The sequence below is a fragment of the Enoplosus armatus genome, chromosome 7 (assembly GCF_043641665.1).
Source record: "Enoplosus armatus isolate fEnoArm2 chromosome 7, fEnoArm2.hap1, whole genome shotgun sequence".
In the NCBI taxonomy this organism is placed as follows: domain Eukaryota; kingdom Metazoa; phylum Chordata; class Actinopteri; order Centrarchiformes; family Enoplosidae; genus Enoplosus; species Enoplosus armatus.
In genome coordinates this window covers 26298157-26319825 of record NC_092186.1, presented here as the reverse complement: position 1 = coordinate 26319825, position 21669 = coordinate 26298157, and the positions used below count along the sequence as shown (strand labels likewise).

The 21669-nt window shown below is 41.5% G+C and overlaps 1 protein-coding gene across 1 annotated transcript in view; it reads left to right on the top strand.

Moving 5' to 3' along the window:
- The first annotated feature begins 820 nt into the window (after positions 1 to 820).
- The window catches only part of arhgap39 (Rho GTPase activating protein 39), a 92984-nt gene continuing 72135 nt past the window's right edge, over positions 821 to 21669 (top strand). The window contains exon 1 of the mRNA XM_070908987.1: positions 821 to 1122. Within this exon, the coding sequence (XP_070765088.1) occupies positions 821 to 1122 (302 nt within the window). The remainder of the gene's footprint in view (positions 1123 to 21669) is intronic.

Here is a 21669-nt window from a genome sequence, read left to right as displayed (position 1 = left end):
AACTTCTTCTTTAAGAGGCTCCTCTGTCCTCCACTCGTTACCTGTATTAATGGCACCTGTTTGAACTCTTTATCAGTATAAAAGACACCCGTCCACAACCTCAAACAGTCAGACTCCAAACTCCACTATGGCCAAGACCAAAGAGCTGTCAAAGGACACCAGAAACAAAATTGTAGACCTGCACCAGGCTGGGAAGACTGAATCTGCAATAGGTAAGCAGCTTGGTGTGAAGAAATCAGCTATGGGAGCAATTATTAGAAAATGGAAGACATACAAGACCACTGATAATCTCCCTCGATCTGGGGCTCCACGCAAGATCTCACCCCGTGGGGTCAAAATGATCACGAGAACGGTGAGCAAAAATCCCAGAACCACACCTAGTGAATGACCTGCAGAGAGCTGGGACCAAAGTAACAAAGGCTACCATCAGTAACACACTACGCCGCCAGGGACTCAAATCCTGCAGTGCCAGATGTGTCCCCCTGCTTAAGCCAGTACATGTCCAGGCCCGTCTGAAGTTTGCTAGAGAGCATTTGGATGATCCAGAAGAGGATTGGGAGAATATCATAGGGTCAGATGAAACCAAAATAGAACTTTTTGGTAAAAACTCAACTTGTCGTGTTTGGAGGAGAAGAATGCTGAGTTGCATCCAAAGAACACCATACCTACTGTGAAGCATGGGGGTGGAAACATCATTCTTTGGGGCTGTTTTTCTGCAAAGGGACCAGGACGACAGATCTGTGTAAAGGAAAGAATGAATGGGGCCATGTATCGTGAGATTTTGAGTGAAAACCTCCTTCCATCAGCAAGGGCATTGAAGATGAAACGTGGCTGGGTCTTTCAGCATGACAATGATCCCAAACACACCGCCCGGGCAACGAAGGAGTGGCTTCGTAAGAAGCATTTCAAGGTCCTGGAGTGGCCTAGCCAGTCTCCAGATCTCAACCCCACAGAAAATCTTTGGAGGGAGTTGAAAGTCCGTGTTGCCCAGCGACAGCCCCAAAACATCACTGCTCTAGAGGGGATCTGCATGGAGGAATGGGCCAAAATACCAGCAACAGTGTGTGAAAACCTTGTGAAGACTTACAGAAAACGTTTGACCTCTGTCATTGCCAACAAAGGGTATATAACAAAGTATTGATGAACTTTTGTTATTGACCAAATACTTATTTTCCACCATAAATTGCAAATAAATTCTTTAAAGATCAGACAATGTAATTTTCTGGATTTTTTTTTCTCATTTTGTCTCTCATAGTTGAGGTATACCTATGATGAAAATTGGAGACCTCATCTTTTAAGTGGGAGAACTTGCACGATTGGTGGCTGACTAAATACTTTTTTGCCCCACTGTATCTAATTATTTACAGGCTGCAGGTACCTGTTTTAAGTACTGACCAGAGGGAAATAGCAGCTGGATTGTGATTAAATTTGCTTTGCTTACAAAACGTTAAGTAAAAGTTAAGTGCAAACAGTAGTTTATGTCTGTATCTATACAATATGGTAATCCTTTCCATATAAAACAGTGGGAATGTGGTCTTGTTCATATTTACAATGTAAAACAGTGAACTTTTTGTTTGTTGCAAAATAACACTGAAGCACCGTTTGTCCAAGTAGTAGTACCAACAGCAGCCACAGAGAGGCCCCAGAGTCTGTATTGCAGCTGTGAGTGAATTTATGATAATAAGATAGAACTTTATTTATCCCAGGGAAAATCGTTGAAACACATCATTGAACCCTGCGTGGAACACTCACGATTAGAATTTTGTTTTGTGAAATGACAAAGATTATTTGTAATACATTTCAGGTATTATCACTTAATAACAGGGATAATACATGATTTTTTTTTTTTTAACTTGCCAGACCAGTTATCAAACTGGCCATCTTCAGCCCACAAGCTCAAATGAAGGATGAAGGAAAGACAGGTGCAAACATTGACGAAAGGGTTCAGGAAATCAAAAACTGATGACACACTCATTTGCCTTACCCCCCAATCAAAAAGCACAGCTGTGCCAATTCAAGCCAGGACAAACTACCTGTAATAGTTACCATTATTGTATATATAATATTTAGGAAGACCAATATCATAATTTAAGATGCATGTTTTATTTCTATATTATTCATACATGCAATAGGACTTTTATTTTGAAGCTTCGAATAGTGTTTTGTTGGGCTGCTCTCGTGACAGTGGTCAGGGACACTTGCAAGCAAGCATCAGGCCTGGCAGTTATATGCTCTGCTAAAAGGTTTATGCCGGACATAAGGACACATCAATACTATTCCCTTTTGTACCATGCAGCCAACGAGGTATGTTTTGTTTGTCTGTATTTTTTTACGTTGGTAAAATGTTTTTCCACATGCTGTGCATGCTATTTTTTATGTTAAGCTAACATGCTTCATGTCTTGTCAATACTGCTTAGTTTTCACGGTGGACTTGGAAAAGTCTTCAATGAATCCGTTGAAAGAAAGCCACTTGTGTCTGCCTGTGCTTTGAGGAAATTATACTACCAGCTAAATGGGACAAGTTTGACCCACAAGTGCTCCCCCATTCCTTAAAGGTCCCGTATTGTAGAAAGTGAGATTTCCATGTCTTGTTTGATTATAAAGCAGCTCTAGGTGCTGTATGAATACTGTGAACGTATCAAAACGCTCAGTTAGCGGAGAAATCCACACAGCCCGTATTCAGACATTGTGCCTTTAACCAAGCTGTCAGGACTTCCATAAGGTTGTGATGTCACAACTATACAGTCACCGCACTCAGCCACGCCCCCAGCAGGTCATTTGCTCCTGGCACAGCACGCCCACGAAGTACAGGGACGCTCATCCACCCGCTCAGTCTGTCTAAGTTATTGGAGCACTCTGCTCAGGAACTACTCTTCAAGTTTTTGTTTTTTTGGAGGTTGTTCAGTTTGTCTAAAATGGCTTGTTTCAGACAGAGGGTGAACTGAGGGGCTGCAGAAGGGGCCAGGAGGAGATAATTAAGACTTTTTTGAACTGTGAATCATGCAAAGCTACTCTAGTGGAGTCCCAGAATAAAAATATAGACCTGAAATGAGCATGATATGGGACCTTTAATCTCAACATAGGGCAACTCACATTCACTCACACTAAGCAGTGTGGTATGTCAAGGTAAATGCCACGTACTTCACTACCGCTACATCCACACCAGCAGCACACTGTTGTCCATCACATGAAATTGGTTACAAAGCCGTTGATCTCAGTGTGTTGCTGTACTACTGCAAGATGTTCAAGGAGCGAAAATGGGTAGCTGGGCGTGATGCTGAGGCCCCTATGTGTCTGTCACAGCCTTCATGACAAGAACCTTGACGACTGTCAACTCTCAGTCCTTCACCGGCATACTGACGCACTGAAACAAGGAAGCAGGAGGCAGCTGAGACCGAGGGAACATACCAGACAGCAAGAGGAATAAAAGACAAGAACAATGTGTGTATGATGAACCCTGATTGATGGCATGTCGAGATCATCCAGCCATGAGAGAGATTGTGTAAAGTCAAACACCAAGGTGTCAAAATAGCAACACTCTACAGGAAGCATGTAACACACACACACACACACACACACACACACACAGCAGGGAGCTGTTGATGGAAAATACAGCTAAAACAAGGTCACAAATATTCCACACAAGCGCAGATGCAGAGCGCCAAGAGACAATGTCTCCTTGTGCAACACACTTGGTCCTGCACCCCTGCAAGGTCCAAACAGCACAAGAGGGTTCTGAGGGTCTCCCACAAAATGTCAGGCTTTTCTGCTCTGACACATGCGTTTAAAGGAATGATTAGAGGAAAATACTGTGGCGCCCACACTGTGGACCTGAATGGAAAAATGATACCACCAGGTGTGTGAATGAGAGCCGCGGAGCTGGGTGGTTTCGTCAACACGTGTATGGGACTTGATCATGGTGCTGCTGCTGCTGCTGCTGACATTTGATTTGAGTTCACCAACTTACCCCAGTAACAGTATTCACACAATATTACATCTATTCACCACACATCTGTCATCTTAATATTATTTTAAAGTTTGTACGCAGTGTAGAATAAAAATATTTATTTTGATCGTCCTTATGAAACAATATTAGACTGATAGTTTAATGAATGTTTTCATCTGATTGGATGAGGTTATTACAGTAGTGATTTCAACCATAGCAGTTTAATGAAATAGAGGGATATGAAAGTTTTTTTTTTTTTAACAATCAATAATTTTTAGGAATCAAAAAAATATGTTCTGAAGTTGTGTGTATAGAATCCCAGCATCTTCTATTGATACATTTATGGACAAGGTAATTTGGTTGTCAAGAAAGTCGTGTTTGTGTGTGGGGGATTTCAGTATCGATCCAAATGTATTGATTTAAACCCACGTGTGCAACATGAGTTTATATCCCACAATTAAAAGGCAAAGCAGAGCAACAACTCACAGCGCTGCAGTATATTTACAAATGTTATTGAAGTGAAAGTAGTAGGTGGACTATTCACGTAAATGATGTTGGTGGCCATTTACCAGTCTTTGTAACCCATCAGAGCCGTGTTAAAACTAAAAATGAAGTTAAAACGTACAAATCAATAGGACATAAAGCACAAAGTCCCATCATTTCTCTCGAGGGAGACATGTTGACGATGTGGATGAAGCTTATGAGACATGTTGGTCTATTTGTCTAGTTTAGTAAAATAAGACATGAAGCAGAAGTTTGTTGATAAACCTTGGTGGAGTAAGGGTATACAACATGCATGCAATAAGATTATAGCTATTATAGTAAATGACTGGAAGATAATGGGAACAATATTAAACTTGCATGGAGGGTATTAACTGAAATAACTAACAATGCAACTGCAAAACCCAAGTTATTATCTTACAAAAAGGATTCAGCTATTGTAGAGAAGAATTTGGTCACACAGGAATCAAATGCTCAAGCTTTTTTTTAGACTTTGTATTGTTCACTACCATACATTACGTACTGTGTGGAAGTATGGGCAAACACATCATCATTATGTGGATTTGTTTTACGTTTGTTTGCTTGTGTGGTTGTTGATTTTTGTATTATACTGTGGGTGTAAAGGGGTGGGTGTGTGGGGTGGGGCCAATGTGTAACAAATAAAAGGCAACCCACCATTTATTAAAAGCTCTAAACTTGGTCGATTTTAAAATTGCACAAATCATGTATAAGATCAAAAATAAACGACCACCCGAAAGTATCCAAAAGTTGTTTAAAATGAGAGAAAGTCAGTGTGCATCTGACACAAAGGGTCAGGACTAATGTAAAACATCCTCATATTTATATAAAAAGGTGAATGTATGGACTGAATCTACATCCGTTCTATACACATGATTGAAAAGATCTCGGAGGAGACAATAGTGTGTTTAGGGCCCTAACTTCAGTCCACCCCTGACCACACACCTTCCATTTCTCTCAGTTTGAACAGCTGGAAATGTGTATGGAAATGTGTATAACTGTGTTTATGTGTGCATATATAAAATCTCTATTAAAATCCAACATATCTGCTTAGCCACACAGCTGCATTTGCATTACAAATAATTAGCCATTAGCTAATTAAGATGAACTAATTCACAGAGCACAGAAAAGAAGAAAAGAATCATAGAGTAACAGGTGTCCAAGGCTGTGTGGCTTGAGAAGTAAATATCACATTTGAGGAGCAAAATAACGCCAGACATCAATCATCTGATTTAAAAAATGAGTGGGAATTGAATTCCAGATTTTTGGACCTCTAAATTTTGACTTTGAAGTTCTTGAAAATGAATCTGTTGACTGTTCCTGGTTTGGTAGTTGCATACAGGGTTAGGTCTGCTGACATTTGAAAAACATTCAGAATGGCAATAGCTTGTAGAAACACAATCTATGTATCTAACAAATCTCTTTTATGATAAATCTTGCTGATGTAGTGCTAAAATTCAGGAGGTGTCTTACTTTGCCATTTTCCCCATAATTGTTGCTATTTTACTTACTTATAGAACTTCAGAAGCTTGTTATCTATAGAAACATGAAAACATTCAGTTTCTAAATGAGGCCCAAATAAAATGACACGAGTTTTCTTAATACTGAATTCATATGAAGCAGAATGTTTTAACGTAGTCTGGGATTATTTTGTTGAGTTGGGACACTCGGCAGAAGTTCAGCTGAATGTCCACTTGAGGCCGCAGTCAGCGCGCGCACACACACACACACACACACACACACACACACACACACACAGCACAGTGAAACAGAACTTATCAGGAGCCTGTTTCCTATATGTTAAACTTGAGTGTTGCTGATATGAAATAACTCAAATAGCAGCATTAGTTATTGCTTCATATTAAACAGATGAATAACAAACTAGATGTAAAACCTGTCTGTCAAATAAATGTGCTGTTGGGCCCTATTGATTCCAGAGGGTCCCTCTATAAAACAGGGCCACAGGATTATTGTTATTGTTATTATTGATTGAAGGTAATCCTTAGTTGATAATGTACTTTAATGGTGCAAATATTGTGACAATATTGTGCAACTTGTAAATCATGTTTAGCTTAAATCATGTTGTTTGTTGATACTGTGTTCCTGCTGTTTGTCCTCATCAACTGTTTTATAGTATTTTAACGCTGTCCAGTGAAGTCTAAGACAGTTTTCCATAGTCTGGGCAATAAGGTTCCCAACTAACTATCAACTGTCATTCTGAGGGTATTTTTTTTAGGGCAACAGAACATAATTTGAAAACATCTTTCATTTGGAAAGAATCAGACAATGACTTGCATGTTGCATGTTACAAAACATCTACAAAACAACTAGCTGCTTGATCACGGTTTGGGGACGTGCTGGAGCTCAGCTGTACCTGTGATATGAAGCTATCAGAATCGCTAAATGATTCCCTAATAATTAGGTTTAAAGGACAGCTGAGTGTGATCCCCGCCTGTCAGTGGTCAAAAGAAAATATGCCTTTCTGTGTTTCTAATTAGTCCTGTGATGCATTGGAGACTTGTCCAGGGTGCCCCCACCCCACCCCCCAGAGCATGCTAGACTGACTGCCATCCCTTAAACCCTGACACAGGCATACAGATGTACCGCTTGAAGTCTCTGATGAGCAGCACATAAACAAGAACCCCATATAAATACACACACACACACACACACACACACACACACACACACACACATATATATATAGGAACGAGGAGCACTGGTTGTTTCAAGTGGTGATGCGTCCAAGTTATGTTATGAAATATGTTATAATATATATAATAATCAATTAAATATATATATAATTTTCATTTAACATGAACGCATCACCACTTGAAACAACCCGTGCGCGTTCCCTTTTGTGTCCAGTTAGCGAAAATGATCAAGAGTAACACCGGAAGTTATTGGGTGTTAACTTCAGAATAAAATAGTTGTGGTTTCGGTTTGCATTTTTGGTTTTGACTTTCCTACTATGAGGAAAGCGTAATAATATTTTAGTGGTAACTTCTGCTGAATGACCGTTTACCCTCCGATTTGACAGTATAACTTAAAACAGTGCACAAGTTGCCATATGACATGTGTGGATTCTTCTGCATTAACTTCCATAGGTGTACAGGTATGTAAGTGTATGTTGATAAAAATACACTCAGTAGGGCCACCTTGTTATAGCAGCTTTTGAGACTAACGTGAATGTTTGTGAAATGATATCATGATAGTACAGATGACACCAAAGTAAGAGGGTTAACATCAAGAAATTGGGTTTTGGTCTACCATTACATGAAAACAGTAGATAAAATTAGTTTTTTCATGGTACTTGTTATTTTGACATAGCTTATAAGTTTCATAATATTTTGTTTTTGATCAGTCCTGTTTATCTATATGACTACACCGTATCTCGTTTATATTTTTTATGGTACCTTTATATTTCCAAAATGATGTGCCACATTCACACGATTGGTGAGAAGCTTTTATTGTGAAGGCACTGGTCGAAAGCGGCGCACGCTATCGTTGGGAGCTTGCCGCTGGTCTGGAAGGAGTGACTCGTTGACTGCGGCGACCGCAATTTCGGCAACATGGGAGACGCTGTGGGATTTATTCTAAACGGATTTTAAGAGAACTGTCGGGGAAAATGGCAGAAAGGTGAGTGTTAACAACGCGCTGTGCTGTGTTTCTTGTCCCACTCGCTGTTTTAATTCGATGCCTCATCTCGGAGCGGAGGGAGGCAGCCGGCCAGCCAGCCAGCCAGCCAGCCCAGCGACGAGGCTAACAGCGGTTCGTTTGGTCGCTGTGCTGAAGCGGGGTGTTAGCTAGCTCCGCCACTTATTCGCTCGCGCGATTCAACAATTTTCGTCATGGAATTCAAGGCTGGTCTTACTGTCCGCACACGGGGGTTGTTGGTTTGTCTGGCTTTGGGCATTTTTCCACTGGATATTTGTCAAGGTGGAAGGAGCGGTGGAAGCAGGCAGTGCACGGCTGCTGGATGATGATGATGATGATGCTGTTGCACCTGTCTAAATTGCCGTATCTTTGCTGGAATGCAGCTAACCCCGCTGCTCCAGCCAGATGCTAGCCGCAAACCCACCTATGGACCCATTATCAGTGTGGGTTGAGGCTTGGCTAGCCAGGTTATCCTAACCCTTTACCACCCCCCCACCCCCCTCGCAGTATCCCTCATCCTCATGATGGATGGAGGCACCTCCCATGAGAGGAGGCACTGGAAATGGAGAAGTGTGGCACCATCCTGTTACCTTTCTAACAGCATCTTATTTAGCCTTGTAGCTGTCAACATGCAGAAATACCCTGGATCCCCCAGCCTGTGCCCCAATGAGTGACTGCCTCTCGCGCGCGGAAAAACGCAACACCGAATTCCCTTACAGAGCTTTCAATTTCGTGTGAACTCGCTTACTGGCAAATTCACGCATGTGATAACACATATCTTAACAGGCATTTTTTGAATCAGTAGTTCCCCGTTGGAAATTCGGCTTTCATATAATCTATCCATGAGCGAAGTTCGTGTAGTAGTGTCCATTTTCCGAACTGCTCCTCACTGGTGGAGAGAGAGCCCAACTTGTGCTTGGTTTAGTGGATCATTTGAATTGGGTTTGGAGTTACAGCAGAGGGAACTGCCACTCAATCAAGCCTTCCCATCCCCTGTGAAAGATGGAAAATGTACATTTTTAATTCAGTTTATTGCCTTTTTAAAGTGAGGGTGTGGGCCGCCTCTTGAATATAGACAATGCCAGTTTTTCTTCCCTGCAGCAAGCAAGCTCATAAACCTGAGTTAATAATTGATGTCTGTTAAATTTGTGTTGGGGGGGGGGGGGGGGGGGGGGAGCTCATGTAAATCACTGCTGCAGGTCTGCCCTAGTGTGGGCTCTAGAGCATTATACAAATCCAAGCATGTTTTGTCAGTGAGTCCTATCACAGATCAAAGGCTTAGTTCACTCAACCCATTGATGTGGTCAAAATGAACTATCATCATTCACAAGTGCAGCAGTAATTAACGACTGATGAGATAGCATTTGGTGTCGTGATCAGATATGGTTGTAGACATGGCGTTTACTGACATCTCTTGAAGTAAGGTGTGCAGAATATTGTGTGGTATCAGTACCAAGACTCAATGATACCTGAAGACTGGGACCGTGCCTCCTCTGGGAGTATTGTAACAGCATACAAATAAAACAACACATGTTGCTGTTAAATGTACCACAGTGTACTTTTCCCAGTCATTTTGAGCCTCCTCCAGAATCAGAAAATGAAGCAAGGTTGTCTGATTTATTTATTAAGGATGGCTGCAATGATTCATGGAATCTACTGTACACTTGCTTGGCTTTTTTTCCCCCCACCCTGCTGATGAATCTGCAAATAACATGAGCGCTTAAGTTTTGCACAGGAACAGTGCACGCCAAGTCTCAGATGAAATTCGTCATGTTCTATTTTCTTTTTTCTTTTTCTGCAATTGTCAGCAATGGAGTAATGGATAAGCATCTTGCATCTTTGGTTTTGCAAGAAGCAAAAGAAACCCTGCTTGGTTTTTTTGTGGATATCTCACACATACATTTGAACTTGGTGTGAAAAGACCTTCCATAGGTTCTATATGGAGTTTGCAAAAAGTGGTTGTTTTTGACACCGGTGGCCGTGAATTTACATGTGAAAATATTCTGGCTGTAATGTTACACGCTGTGTTCCCCCGCTGCCTTTCTCTGTCACCGCTGGCCTCCCTATAATGTTAACACACCTTTGCTTTGTACCGTTACATAATTTATTGTTGACTAAAATCAATGCTGTTTGTCATAATACATCAGTTAGTGTCATGGATCATGTCGGCTGGTGGAGTAATTTGGCAAGCTAGCCAACTAACAGATCCACTCAGGTAGTATTCTGCTAGCCATGATGTTAGCGAGCAAGCCTATGTACGCTGCATGGATCTGGCGCTGGTTGCTTCGTATCGATGACTGATAAATTGATTTGCAAACGGCAAGCTAGCCAATTTAACCAGCCAGATCAGCCCCGGGAGTCTGAATGAAGTAGATGACGTTATTTGCTCAAGACAGTATTTTGCTACATTAACTAGCTAGCAATTCCCCCGAGTTAGCAAACAAGCTACGTGGACTTTGTGTTGGGCTCATATAGGACCTCAAAGTGTCATAACTTGATTTTAGTTGATGCCACTTTTACTCAAACTGTCATGTTTTTTTCTAAGTTAGTGATTTTCTAGAATGCCTTTCAACAACCTTCAGTGAATTTGATGTTTGCACTCAAGTGGGCCCTATATGCATATAAATAGATTGTGTAGGTTAATGTATGTCTGATTGCAGCTGCTGTCCAAACTCACATCTCAGCATGTGTTGTGGTTGCATTGCATTCCAGTCTGTTGACCTACAGCAAGTGGAGAAATTCTGTGCGCTCCCCTCTGTGATTTTTCTCCCAGGGTGATTAAACAAGGCCACTAACTAATAGCTTAAAAGAAGCATGTTAATAGGAATTCTCCTTGAACTGAAATATTTTGGCCATTTATTCACAAAATTAAATAAATACTGACGTCAGTGAAGAACTAAAGAGCAAAATGTGAGGTAAAGCTGATGTTGTTGTTTTTTTTTAACAATCTTGCTCTTCCTTTTAATGGTCAGTGCTGAACTTGAGACCATCCTGAAAAATGTTGTTGACATACCCACACATGACGGCTCCACACTGCACGCGTCTACAGTCTGGCAGCCAGCTTTGACATTTGATCCCAGCTGTAGGGTGGGGCACTTAGCTTATGTGTTGTGCCAGCAACACGTGGTTAAAATATTCATATCACCGTGCTCGAGCCACCAAACCGCCGCCACTTGTGTCACATATGCCCATGTTCACCCTAGCATCTCCTGCTCGGGGGACACAAAGAGACCAGCTACTCAACATGACTGATCATCAGTACTTTGGTCAAACACTGTTGTTCTTCCCTCAGCCCTATAGTTTGTAACAAGCTGATGCAGCCGATCTCACTGTCTGAGCCTGCTGTGCCCCCCCCAACATTGATTTTTAGTTTTTTCCTGTTGTGCATGTGTATGGAGGGGTGGCGCTGCTCAAGAGCCATTACTCACACTGGGAAGTTATATAAAGAGCAGTAATGATGGAATGGATGCATGCACATGCATGTCTTACTGATATTTTACTTTATTATAATAATGATAATGATAATAATGATAATATTTTATTATCATTATTATTATTATTATTTAAAACGTGCTACAAAGCCAACTCACCCCATGACCCCATCTCCACCAGATCAAAAAAATTAAAACCAAAAAAATGCCATGTCCTTTTATTTAAAAAATATAAACATTCGACAGTGGCTCATTGGGCGTAATTCACAATTCACAGTTAATGCACTCAAATACTGGCGTATTGTCCAGAAAAAAATAATAACACAAATGTCATTATTCACTCAAGACAGTATTTGGTTATGTTAGCTAGCTAGCAATTCGCCCTCGTTAGCAAACAAGCTAAGTGGACTTCGTGTTGGGCAAACTAGGCTAACATTACTTATTCGAATGCCACCAAACCCTGAAAGTCCCCTAGAGTAAAACTTAGACTGGGTGGGTGAATGCAAGCAAAGCAGCATTGCTACCGTGTTGCATTAAAATGTACAGTCTGCAGTAAATACGTTACCGAGTACGGGGTGCTCGCCGGCTGGGCTAACGATGTTGACTTGGTGGAGCCGCGAATGTTAGACATTTTTTTTCAGACGATCAAATACTGGAGGCGATGGCGATGAGGAAGACACTGCTGAGGTGTTTTGGCTTTCACCTTTCCTCCTTGACATTATCCCTAAATGTCACAAAGTATCTGTGTTACTGACTGTTCAGCTAGCTAGCTAAGGTTTGCAAGGTAATGTTAGCTTGTGATAGTTGGAAGCGGAAGCGTTGAACATCACTCTAAGTACAATGAGAGTAAAGAACACTGATCTCAGACCTGCTGTTTTCTTGTAGTGCGTTCACGTTTTTAACCATTTACAGATGCACTGCTAAATAACTCCTGTGCCACTGTTCATCAGTCATTTTGGACGGCTCAGCTATTTCACTCCAGTTTATTTCCTTCACATCTGTGAAGTGAATGTGTGTCAGTATGTTTGTAGAGGCAGTGAGCACCCATATGTGTGTGCTGGAGAAAGAGCATTTAGCGAGCAGTAGCACACCCGGCTGCTGTCTTAATAAAATGTTGATATGCACCTCAGGGTTGTTGTGTTTTGCTCTCCTGGGCTCCATCTTTGCCCCCCCCCCCCGTACCCTTATTACCCACATGAAAGAATCAACAAACTGTTCAGTTCCTATTGATGTTGTGACATGAAAGGACAGCAGTTTGTACAAGGCTGCAGTCGGCGCTATTAATTTTTCATCCACGTAATCAGTGAGCAGAGTGGTAGGAAGAAGAAGCATCAGGCAGACACATGTCACTGTATCCTAGAAATAGAGTGTTGCAGGGATGACGTATTTTTGTGGGCCAACCCGGAAGTTAGCATCGCCCTGGTTCCCTCGACTAAAAGCCAATGGGATTTTGGATTATTGCAGAAAATAAGCTCTGTGGCAAACTAAAGATGATGATACTTACACGTTTTGTTCAGCAAGATAATATTCAGTAATGAACACCACTTTTATGATTTTTGAAGCGTAAATGGAAATGCCAGAAGTAAAAAGCTAATGTTAGGCTACAAATGAACTACACCACCACTAAGCGTAACATTTAAGAGAATATAGATAGATATAGATATATAGACAGATAAATATAGAGTATAAACACAACGAGGCTGTAGGCGGGCTAGTGAGTAGATGACTTTTCGTGTTCGGCGTGAAGACGTTTAATGTCTGCGGCAACCGCCTTTTTTAAGACACGTAAAACCTTCAAAATTCACGAGTGGGGGTATCTACTGACGTATTTTATGTCGTAGAACAAAACGTTGAAATCTCTTCAGCTTGTGTTAACCACAGACCTTATTTCAGGCATCTAACCAAAAACCCATTCAAAAAAACCCATTGACTTCCAGACGAGGGAACGTGTAAGTGTAAAAATTGTCATCAATCATTTTGGGGTTATAGGACTCAATCCTGCCGCACTCTATATATAGGAAGTTTGACTTCAGTGGGTAGGCCAATGAAGGCTTCGAATGCTTCAAATGAGCTAGTTTGTATTGACGTGTTGTTTGACCCAGCCTGAAGTAGGCCTTTCGCAATTATTACATGATCGTTGGGAATTTTAAGCCAATGTTAGAAAGTAGAATACGAATTCGGTGCGTTTCCATCCAGCTGGGTTGAGACAAACTGTCTAACTGAGCATAAGGTTCCAGTGTCAGGAAAAAACATGGGATAAAAAGAGCCTGGCTGTATAGACCTGACTGCCGTTGTGCAGGTTCTTTTGTTTTGGCTCATATGAGACCATATATCTTGCTTTCCTTAAATTAAGCTTAGCTTATGTTATTCAATAAAGATGCGCAATTGTCATTTCGGACCTTCAGCCTCGCGGAACAAAAACTCTAGAGCGTTTTTACCCGGGATGATTCGGCAGTACACCAGTTGTTGTCAGCTGTAGCAACCATAGTAGCAACCATTTCCCAGTCAGTTACAGCGAAAATGAGCAATGACACTTCAAACATGACATTCACGACGGCATCACCTGAATGTGTTGATTAACGGGAACGAGACACAACCAGACTGGAAGGCGAGTCCTTTTCCCCACAGCGTTCAGGCAGCCTCTCGCTGACCGTGCCAAAGTCATAACTAATGCTACAGGAGTGTTTATCGCCAGCCCTGCCTTAAAATCTACCTTAAGGAAGCTTACAATTTGTGTTGACATCCGGTCTTAAGATGTGTCAGTTCAATTATGTTTTCATTATTGAGGTCATAGTTGGTGTTGGAGTTGTACTGGACTGCATCATACTGAAAGGTGTTTCTAATATTTTGCTGTCCTGCGTTATGTAAATGGAGTGGCTATAGAACATGTACAGCTAATACTAGACATAAGAGTAAATTTACATTACCTGATGAACAATGGAAAGGTTTGAGGTTGCACTGTGAGCCACAGTGAAGCACAGATGGTGGTTGAGGAGCCAGCAGAACTGGCTGTAGGTGCATCTGTCCCGCCATGGCGTACTTCTCCCGAAACCTATAACATACCAACATTACACCAAAATAAATTACAAATGTCATGCAATGGTGCAGAAAGGAGACAGCTCAACTCGGAGTCATTTCCTGTATCTGTGTCTCGGTCCACTGCCCCCCGCCGCCACTTTTGGAGACTAGCAGCATGTCCTGAGTCTATTCACTCCAATGGGAGAAGTGAATGTGAACACAGATGATGACCGATTCTTTCATCGTCGTCACTGAAGTAAATACTGGACCAATTTATCACAGGCCACATATCTTCCGAACATTCTGACACAAAAATGGCATTAAGAATGAACTTTGCTCGAGGCCTGTCTCTGTCTCAGCAAAACACACTCTCGTGAGATCTGGCAACACAGATATCACCTCACGCTGCTGAACCGGCACGGAATTAAAAGTTAGAACTGAAATCAAACATGTCTATTATCGTTATCATTTAACTGTTTTTGGAGGGGGAAAAAGAAGAGAATATTTTTAGACTGATAGCACAAGCGGAAAAATAAGGCGGCGGGGAGGAGCCCACGCCCACTTAGGAGACAGGAAGTGTATACCATTTCGTACCATTGGCGCAACTTGTAATGTGTAATTTTCTGTTATCTTTGGTAGACTTCAGGGTTAAAATGTTAGCAAACTGAAATGACCTGTTATGCCTTTTTAAATGGTTAAATGGTTTTACAAAATAGGATGCTAATGCCAGCTAACATTAGCCATTATGCCTTATTGGCTGGTTGGTTTTACAAGAAAACCTGCCTTACAACAATATATACTAACCACACGTTGCTTACAAGACTTACTAAGAGTTTTGGGCCGGTTTACCCCAATTCGCCTGGGGCGACATTCAGAGGATAAATCTAGATGATTACGTCAGTACAGTCCATTGAGTGCAATGGGCTTATGTTAAACTGGGCTAGGCTATTTGCAAGTTCTTTGTCTGCTGTGTGCAACAGGGCTTGGTAGTTGCAAGGCTGGCATACGTGTGATTCATGTTATAATAGCCTATGTTATATTAGAATGTGACATTATGAATGGAATTTACACCCCAAAAAAAAGCTTGTTAAATAAAAATAAATGTATGTGTATGAAGTATAGCCTATTCATCTTGAATGCTGTTAATTGGACCTTAGAATCAACCAATACATTGATTCTAAGGCCTAAGAGGCAGAGAAAAGGTTGAGGCCGAGCCAACTTCCATGTTTCGTGTAAGTCAGAAATAAAAGAAATTCCTAATTGAAAAAGACAGGGCAAGAAGCAGTGAGATGATCAGTCAGGTTTGAAAATAATAAGTTGTAATAAACCAGTATGACCAGAATTAATTTGATTGCTATTGTTAATGCATATGAGCAGAGATGTGCTGGCAGTAGCCAGGCTTCTTTAGACCGGAGCAGCCATGTGCAGTAGAGCGGTTGGTGAAAAAGTGCAACCTGCCCTGTGTTGTTCCATCAGTAAGAGTCAATGCGGTTTTACCCAGAGGTGTGAAGGGCATCTGTGGGCTGAATTATTGACCTGCTGCTATTGACCCATTCTATAGTCACACGCATCTGCACAACAGAACAATGATAATGAATGGAACTCAATCAGAATAATTACAAGAATAATGATGCGACATTATTCTTACAGTCAGCTTGTATTGTGGATCTCAGTGTTTTCACACAAACATTGCTTGATGGTTAAGATTGCAATTATACCAACATAAATTCTGAATCGAAAGTCTGCATGATGAAGAAAAGTTGTTGATTTTATGAATTTGCACATTAACCTTGCCAATCATGCCGGCGTGATCAAATCACACGACGGGTTCAAGACGTCACAGGAAAAACAGGAGTCGCATTGAGCATCGTGGTCGACTTCTATCCAAAGTGCTGGCTTCTAGTGCTAGTTCTTGTTTGATGTTGATAGACCAAATAAAAACGGAGATAGGATGATATACATTTGATACGAAAATCATATTTACACGTGCGTAACAGTTTGCAAGATGGGACGGGGCAGGCGTTGCACTTCTTTAAACATCTTTGCTGTTTTTTTGTCACATGATGAAACTGGGGGAAAAAATGCCTGAATCTGCTGACTCTGCTCTACAGGAAGTGGGAGTGCGCTATTTGGGAACCTAAATGTAGCTCTGTGTTATTGTTTACACAAACTGTTTTAAGGAGCGGCATAGCTAAGAAGAAAAAAATGCTTTTTGTTGTAAGTAGTTGCATATTGCTTGATATGATGTCAATTTTCTCAATTTTACCTTTCACGTGTTATGTTTGCAACCTGTGTTTAAATTTGCAACCTTTAAAATGCTTCATTGAGCATGTTTGTGGTTTTGACAGTAAAAAAAACATTATTTTCCAATTTGTGTGTGTTTTTGGCTCCACTATGCTGATACAGTATGGCAAAAAGCCAGTATTCAAAAAAACTCAAAATGGCCCAAGACCTCTCTTGAGGAGCTCTACTCAGCCTGTGAAAACAGTTGTCTTCTGTTTGAAGGATATGGCCTTTTACCAGGTAGGGAGAGTCTATTGAAAAACTCTGCAATTGCATTATGGGAAGTGTGGGATCCAGTTGTTTTTGGAGATTGAGCCACACTGGGGGGCTAAAAGTCTGGATATCTCAGCCTCTGTTGCTTTCGATTTTGACGATTCTATAAATCTGTCTCTTGCAAGCCCCCCGAGCATCAAGTTAAATAACTTAAACTGGCTGAATGGTATGCATTTGGTTCCAGTAGCAATGCAGGGCACTTAGGGCAAAAGTATCATAACTCCCTCCCAAGAGGTCAAAACTCCAGCAACACTGAGTGGTATAAATAACAACTATTTATTATCAGATCAACTTGATTTTTTTATTTTGTGCTTGTTGCCTTCGCGAGGGTCATCAGAAATCACATTACAGAGCAGGGCTGGGCTGGGTTTCATTTCAGTCAATATAATTATTGATGATTTTTAATTACCTTTTTTAAAAAAAAAAATTTCCCCATATACTACTACTCATTATTTATTCAGTGCAATACATACATATACATTGTTATTGTATATATATATATTTTTTTTCACTTTTTTCACTTAATATTGTAAGTGTGTATATTTTTTATTTCTTATTTTTATAAATCTTATTTTTGTACATACTCTTATTTCTAAATTTATGCTTCTTTCTACTCTTGAATGGGAGCACCGGAACTGTATAATTTGCTCCCCCTGGGGATCAATAAAGTATTTCTGATTCTGATTCTGATAATAAAGACCAGGAGAAAAAACAAAAAGGTTGATTTTAACCACTTTATTTTGAACTTAACAATTTCCTCACCGTCTGCACTCGTGTTCCCATGCCGTTTCTGTCGGCATGTGTCACATGTCGATGGTGCAACCTGAACAACAAACTGTTATATTGTTTTATTGCCCAGGCCTATTACAGAGAACATCTGAATCATTTTTATTTAAATGTTTCACTGGAGTTTTGATCACTTCAGACTGCTACAGTGACTGCTGCCCAACAAAGATACCATTTCATCATATTGCAGATAGATGACCTTGACTGTCCAACACCCTTCTTTTTTTTTGCCATCGCACTTGCAGTCTGCCATTGCATATACTTAAAACATGTCAGTTGCATGTCATATTTCATGTGTGTCAGAACACTTAGAATCAGTTGTTTGAAGTGGTGCAGCTCTAGTCTTTAGCCGTTAGCTCGTCTGTGGGCTGGCAGAGGGCTGGGGGGGGTGGGGGGGGTAGAAAGAGGACAAAATAAGACAAAGCTATGAGGGAATATTGACAGGCTGTATGGTGGAGAAGCAGCAGCAGTGCTGAGCGAACAGCAGTGCAGTGAGATCAGCATGTCGCCTCTCGTCACTTTGTGCCCCCAAAATGAATCTGACACAGCGCTGAGCTATCGAGCTCTCTGCTGCCATTGTTGGGGCGCTGATTGCTCGTGGCTGCAGCAAAGCCTGTTTGAATTAGAATACCAAAGTGAGCAGAGATAGCAGCGTATTGACTGGCATTGACAGTGGATGGAGGGGAGGCGAGATAGAGGCAGTATTGACGGATGAAGAGAGTGAGAGAGAGAGAGAGAGAGAGAGAGAGAGAGAGAGAGAGAGAGCACTTTCTCTCCCTAATAGGATTATTGTGTAAATGTGTTTGTCTGAAAGGCCGCCCCCAGAGGCTCACAAATCTGTATGTGTGTGTGTGTGTGTGTGTGGGCCCAGTGGTAGAGAAGGCAGGAAAACAAGCGGTATTGGGTGTATAAAATGGAGAACAACATGGATGGATGGATGGATGACTGGGCACGTGTCATTTTTAGCAGCATCTCAGTTATGCCGCTACAGATCCGCTCTAGTGTCCCTGTCAGTGTGTAGGAACCATAAAGGCAGTTTGGGTCAAAATATTCAAGGAACGCTCCAACCTCAGACGTGAGATGATTGGCACAAAATAGACATGTCACGGTTCCCAGACGATGTATCCGAAGGACTTTGGTCATCCCCTGCTGTTTCCTCTCCACCAGCCGGGGTTTTTCCTGGCTCAGAATGGGTCTTTGGGGGGATGACTACCCACGACAGTAAGCATGATCGGCGGAGTCCCTTACCTTATTTGACAGAAATCTCTGCATTTTCCTGCTATTTCTGTCCATTTGCTAAACAAAAAATGTCTATTGTGCTTTAGTAAAACCCCAATTAACCCCAATGTCAACATTGGAAATGGGGGAGGGGAGTGAGTTTGAGGGAGAGGGGTGTGGGGTTGGGAAAGGGGAAGCAGTCAATTACAGAGGTCACGTCCAGTAAGAGAGATGCTCCGTGGTGCGCTGGGATGTTATATCTGAACTATGAGGACGCACTCTTTTACGTTATCGGTAAAACTGAGATTAAATACAACAGTTAAAACCACCAGGAGAGTACAGTACAGCCTGACTCTGGACTGTAAAACTGAGATTAAATACTACAGTTAAAACCACCAGGAGAGTCCGGTACAGCCTGACTCTGGACTGTAAAACTGGGATTAAATACTACCGTTAAAACCACCGGGAGAGTCTGGAACAGCCTGACCCTGGACGGTAAAACTGAGATTAAATACTACAGTTAAAACTACCAGGAGAGTCCGGTACAGCCTGACTCTGGACTGTAAAACTGGGATTACATACGACTGTTAAAACCACCGGGAGAGTCCGGTACAGCCTGACCCTGGACGGTAAAACTGAGATTAAATACTACCATTAAAACCACGAGGAGAGTACAGTCCAGCCTGACTCTGGACTGTAAAACTGAGGTTAAATACTACAGTTAAAACCACCAGGAGAGTCCGGTACAGCCTGACTCTGGACTGTAAAACTGGGATTAAATACTACCGTTAAAACCACGGGAGAGTCCGGAACAGCCTGACCCTGGATGGTAAAACTGAGATTAAATACTACCATTAAAACCACGGGGAGAGTACAGTACAGCCTGACTCTGGACTGTAAAACTGAGATTAAATACTTCAGTTAAAACCACCGGGAGAGTCGGGTACAGTCTGACTCTGGACTGTAAAATTTAAATTAAATACTACCGTTAAAACCACTGGGAGAGTCCGGTACAGCCTGACCCTGGATTGTAAAACTGAGATTAAATACTGCTGTTAAAACCACCGGTTTTGTTGCATCATTACACTTTTGGGAGCTTTCAAAAATTGGACTACCTCTCCTTTTTCCTTTTTGTATTGCATTCTGATGTTAGCATTTACCTAAAAGCACCACTGTGCACCAAGTACAGCCTCACTGAGCTGCTAGCATAGCATGAGCCACATTAGCTAAGAAAATGACGTGGCGCAAATGTACATGTTCATCCAATCTACGCTGTGTTTTTAAGCCCGGTCTTCAAAGGCGGAACATTTTTTCCCGTAAAACTGACCAGCCACAGATTGCGTGACCTTTAGTAGATTTAGTGGAATACATAATCAGTCTGTGTTGTCATGTCTCCTCTTGTTATTTGTGCAATCCTACCTTAAATGCATATGCAATGAGGAGAGAGGCGCACCTTGCAAACACACAAACTGCCTGCTGCGTCTGTTAAAACAGCATCTGTTTTTGGGCAAAATGCGTCACATCTGAACCTGAACAACAAGCAGAAAAGCCTTCACTAATCTGGCACAGCATTTCCGTTGCTGGAGACTACGAAGGAAGGTGTTTAGAAAAGATGAAAAGGCCGGCTTTCTCTTCGGTATGACAGCATACTGTTAGCGCTTGCCTATGGTTCTTAGCTTAGCAACAGCCTTGACAACGACACTTGATTGATTGACACCCATACAGACAAATCAGTGTTGAATTTCCGATGCGCGGTGCTTTCTTTATGTTTTTAGGTGATAACGAGTGGGACAGAACGTGATAAACGTCTATGTAAATGCTGGAAACTGGTATAATGTTATAATTATTATTTTAGTTGTGGTGAAAACCAGGGCAATTTGGTAGTGAATGTTGAAAAAATATCTGTTTTACAGATATTTGTCGGTACTCGGGACACCCAGCTTGAACCTTTTGGTCACCGTAGGTTAATAGGCCCATGTTACTGTGGTTTTGGCAGCCTCCTGTCTTCATGGAACAGTGATGTTTTTAATGTTGTGGGCATTTTTTGTTTTTACATCAGTACGATCAGCACTTTGGTTGACATTGTGGTAAACTGTTGTTCTAGCAGGATGTTTGTTCATATCCTAATGCTCTTTTATCAGCCCCCAGTCCTGTGTCAGGAGCTGCTGCTCACCACTAAGCTCTGCCTGTTGGCCTGTCTGCTCCCATTTACCACAATCCCCTCACACAGATGGAAAAAACAAAAGCACTGCAAATATGCCATCCCTCATATTCCAAATGGAATCACTACACTTTCTAATGAGCGCTGAATGCCAGCGTCAGTCTTCGCCTACACGTCTTTGGAGCTTGTTTACATGGTGAAAATACTGCTGTAGGATGTAACTGGCAGGGTACGGCTGCAGGTATTTTTTTTTTTGTATTGGCAGTAATTGTAATATGATGTCAACCTCATTTACATATATGTGTGTATATACAAATATTCGGGAAAACCTTACAATACACCCTCAGAAATGACCTCCAAGGTGAATCAACATCATC